The sequence below is a fragment of the Cyprinodon variegatus genome, unplaced genomic scaffold, assembly GCF_000732505.1.
Source record: "Cyprinodon variegatus isolate N-32 unplaced genomic scaffold, C_variegatus-1.0 Scaffold999, whole genome shotgun sequence".
Lineage (NCBI taxonomy): Eukaryota > Metazoa > Chordata > Actinopteri > Cyprinodontiformes > Cyprinodontidae > Cyprinodon > Cyprinodon variegatus.
In genome coordinates, this window is record NW_015151452.1 from 251570 (window position 1) to 255794 (window position 4225).

At 39.2% G+C, this 4225-nt stretch overlaps 1 protein-coding gene across 1 annotated transcript in view; it reads right to left on the reverse strand.

The window, feature by feature from the left end:
• The window catches only part of reck (reversion-inducing-cysteine-rich protein with kazal motifs), a 35662-nt gene that overhangs the window by 24555 nt on the left and 6882 nt on the right, over positions 1 to 4225 (reverse strand). The window contains exon 6 of the mRNA XM_015399252.1: positions 881 to 1017. Coding sequence (XP_015254738.1) covers positions 881 to 1017 — 137 coding nt within the window. The remainder of the gene's footprint in view (positions 1 to 880; positions 1018 to 4225) is intronic.

The following is a 4225-nucleotide window of genomic DNA, read 5'->3' on the forward strand; positions in this document are numbered from 1 at the left end:
CATGTTTGAGCCCTTGCCTCGCAACGCTGCCAGTTGTGTTAGCTCTACGCCTGCCGAAGACACAGACGTCCATCCCCGTGAACACTGGGACGGAACTCAATGGGAAAGGAAATTATTCTTATTTCAACTGTTGCTTATATTAGCTGCAACCTATTAATCAAGAGGCTATGACCAAAAAAATTTGATTGACAGATGACCGTTGATATATGATTGTTGTTGTTCAGGCTAATGTATAACTAACTGGTCTGCATAAGATAACAAAGAAAAAACACAGATTTAAAGACAGGATTATTTTTAAAAGAGAAATGTTCTAACTTTTGGGACAATATCGTCTTATAAAGAGTACATTTATATACATGTTTAAGCCAGAATTATTTGACATTTAAATATGACTTCTTACAACTTTAATCGTACAGCAAAAGGTTCCTTAAAGAAGGCTTTTTACAAAATTAAACTTGGTGAAACTAAAACTTTTCCCCTTGAGGAGTTCTGAATAGAGCAGAAAGATAAATGAAAAAGTTTTTTTTATCTTAAATGTAAAATGTTTACATATTTTTTTTACAAATATGGTATTTCTACTCTATGTGGGTCACTCTGTCAGCTAAAGGCATGTTTTAGAGTCTCTATACTACAGTCAACAATTAATAGATTCCTAAAATAACTGACAATTATTTCAATAATTGATTAATTCAATTAAGTGTTTCAGCCCTAAAACGAACAAATACAACCTGTTTGAAAGCAGATAATTAAACCTATGAAGAATTAAGTGAACTCAACATTGCTAACACTTCCTCTGTAACTGTGATTCTAAAGTTTGTAATTATGTTCATCACTTTATTTTGCTCCATATTATGAAAAGTGATCATGAAGAGCAACTCACTGAGATATCTGTGGAGGGGGATGCAATGTTCTGGGTCATCGATGGGAGAAAGAACCTCACAGAGCCTCTCGGGGGTTTGTCCTTCGTGAAAATACTTCTTGTCCCCACACTTGGTAAGAATGTCCACGCAGTCTGACCTGACAATAGAGGAAGAAAAAAGGCAAGCTGATCAAAATCTGACATGTAAAATGCTTAATCAGTGAGCAGGACACTTATTAAGAAGATGCTTCACGTTCAATTTGGACCTTTGGTTTCCAAAGTGGATTTTTACAACTTACAAGCAAAACATAGCAGGACCCTGTGCCGACAAATTCTTAGTTGATACAGAAATTTCTACTCAAATTTCTGACCAACGAATTCAAATAAAGCCAGGTGTACATTGTGCGATTTTCTGGGCGATTTTCTAGTCGTGGGAGAATCTTTCAATCAGCCAGACTTTCAGCCTGATCGTGCGTCGTGAGTCATGTAGTGTACAGGGGGTAACGAGGGGCGCTCAGCCTCTCACGACCAGGTCCCGATCAGGAATCGTGAGGTCGGAAGAAATCAAACATTTTTGATTTCTTCCGACCGTCGTGGGCAAATCGCTCAGGGCGCAAAGAAGGATTCTTCTTTTTCTTCTTCTTCTCAGATGTAAACACAGCAGCATGGCAGGGATGGAATGAGTGAAATGGAGTTCTTTCTGTAAAATTAACAGACCGTAGCAGCCACGTTTGCTTAGCCTTGTTTTTGTCCAAATACGTCGTTTTCATTTCAGGGTTTTCAGCACAAAATTGCATAAAATGACAAGGCAGCGCGTTTCACTATAGTGAGCTGAATATTCCCCTTCTATTTGTTTGGCTTCCCGATAGACGAGTCAGAGCAGCTCCATTACGGAGCCGAGTCCATCGTGGTTTTAAGTTGCACAGTTTGAGAAGGTCGATCGCATGAGTGCGTCGGGCCCAACATAAATCGTGAGCTGTGAGCTCACACTGTACGACTAACCACAGGGTTTAGTCGTACAGTGTGAGCAGTAGCTGCGTGCAGCGACTGAAAAAAAAAAAATCACACAGTGTACGCCCGGCTTAATCTTCTACCCACTTGTGAAAAAAGGGTTAGCTATGGGGGGCTGGCGCCCATCGCCAGGAGTCTTTGGGAAAAAGATGGGCTAAGCAATTTATTCCATTAGCAATATAATCGCAATTTAATTTAAAATCGCAGACTTAACGATTTTTAATCACACTATATTTAACAAAAGTAAGACACTAAGGCGGTGGTTAAACGGTTGAAGTGGGTTTGTCGCCTCACCGAAAGGTAGAGAGATTTGCAGCTAGCACATAGATCTATGCATGGGAGTAGAAGTAAACACTTTCTCATACATTGGTTAACATAAAGTCCTGTAAAAATGGACTATGGCTGTCAGAAATCAAAAGCCTGCAGTGAAACATCCACAAGCTTGGGGTTAGTGGAAAGGAAAATCTAAATAAAATTGCAATCACAATTTTGGTGAAAAATAATCACATAAACTACGCACAACAAACGACTCAGCTCAGGAACCACGACCCGTATGATATCTGGTTGTTCAATAGGTTTGCCTAAATAAAAGATTTAGATATGACTTATCAAGATATTCCTGCAAAAAGGTCTGATGTTGCAGAGGAAGGTAATGAAAAGTGTTTGGAGCATGCTCTGGTTCTGATGCCAGTTTATTTCAGCCGTTATCCAGTCTCCTGTAGAAGGGCTGGTCACATCACAGACTATTTGATTTAAATCTGATATAGTTAAGACCTGAACACAATGGTTTAGTACGACTTTTTTAATCCCGATTCCATTTCTTTTAATGTCACTCTGACTGCATCAAGAGAGGCTCTAACTAGGCAGGGTGAGCAGATCTGCTCAGATTTTTTTCACTTCTTTCTCTGTGCTAGACAGATTAAAACAATTTCACAGGTTTAGTTCAACAAATATGAAACGTTAATAAAAATAAAGACGAGTCTGTGCAGCATCTCAAACCAGAACAGAGAGACTGTTCATGAAAACGTAATGAGATCTACATCTAAAGACAAGAAAAACACAGCAATAAACTCTGTGGGACGGTTTCTATGCTGACTGAGGCAGAGAGGTGATTCTCAGAGATCTGGGAGCTTTATCCAGGTTTTTTTTTTTCATAAAGAGGTGAGAGAAATACGCTGCGCTTACCTGCTCGGTCTGACTGATGTTTTGTGTTTTTGCAAGGCTCAAAGAGGATCGTTATTTTAACATATCTTTTTTTCTCCTGAATAATTATTTTTTTCTTGGAGGATATTGATTAACTGTGATTTCTGTCCTTGGTTGTTTTTGCTAGGCTCGAAGAGGATCACTACATTTTCCGTTTTCTGTCCTTCTGAACTCCTTTCATAGGTAAAGTATTCTTTTTGAAAGCTATAGGGGAGGATTTTCGCTATTTTTTAAAAAGACCTGCCCTCTCCACTTAAAAAATAAGTAAAAAAATGCACACGCAGAGCCTTAATGTGCTCCCAAGCGGGAACGCCTATTCACATAGGATTTGATAGACACTTCCTGTTGTCTGTTGTCATGGTGACTGGTCGGATCTGGGCTCCACTGGTAATGGTTTTTCATGCTTGGAACTCAAAACTAACTCATAGCAGCTTTTATTAAACTAAAAACTCAGCGTTTCCAACCTTATGCTAGATAAATTTAGAGTTAGGGATTTACATCCGAGTTTGCAAAAATTGTTTCATGACACAGACCCCAGGTGGTTCTGACTTATGAATCAACCGGCCTATTTTTTAAAACAAATATCCTACATTTAGTAACAGCACAGTAAAAAACCATCTCTATGTGGTGAAGTCAGAGGGAGAATGCTGTTAGAGCTAGCTCAGCATTCTCAGGGGAGGGTAGTGGTGCTGAGGGACATGGAGGCATCACAGACTCCAGGTCAGAATGATCCAGAGCGGTCCTCCAGCCTACAGAGTCACACTCTGAGCTGATGATGCTAATATGACTGCAGCAGCCTAGTTAGAAAACACATGGCGGGGAAATAGGGCTGCTATGCCTCTGGTACAAATAGTAGAACCAGTTACTAGCTTATGAATATAGATTAGTAGATAACACTTTAAATGAACATGATTTTCAAATAAATCCTCCACTGTTACAATAAATCATCTTATCTTCTGTATTCTTAAAGATATAGCTGGCAACTCCACCGTCCTTCACAGGCAGGGTTGTAAGATTTGCTTATTTCCAAAAACAATTTGACCCGCCCCCACCTGAATAAAAACATAAATTCATCTAAACTTTCTGTAAAAACCATGAACCTATAAAACACCTAATACAGAACGCAGTGCCATTTTATGACCATTAAGTTAG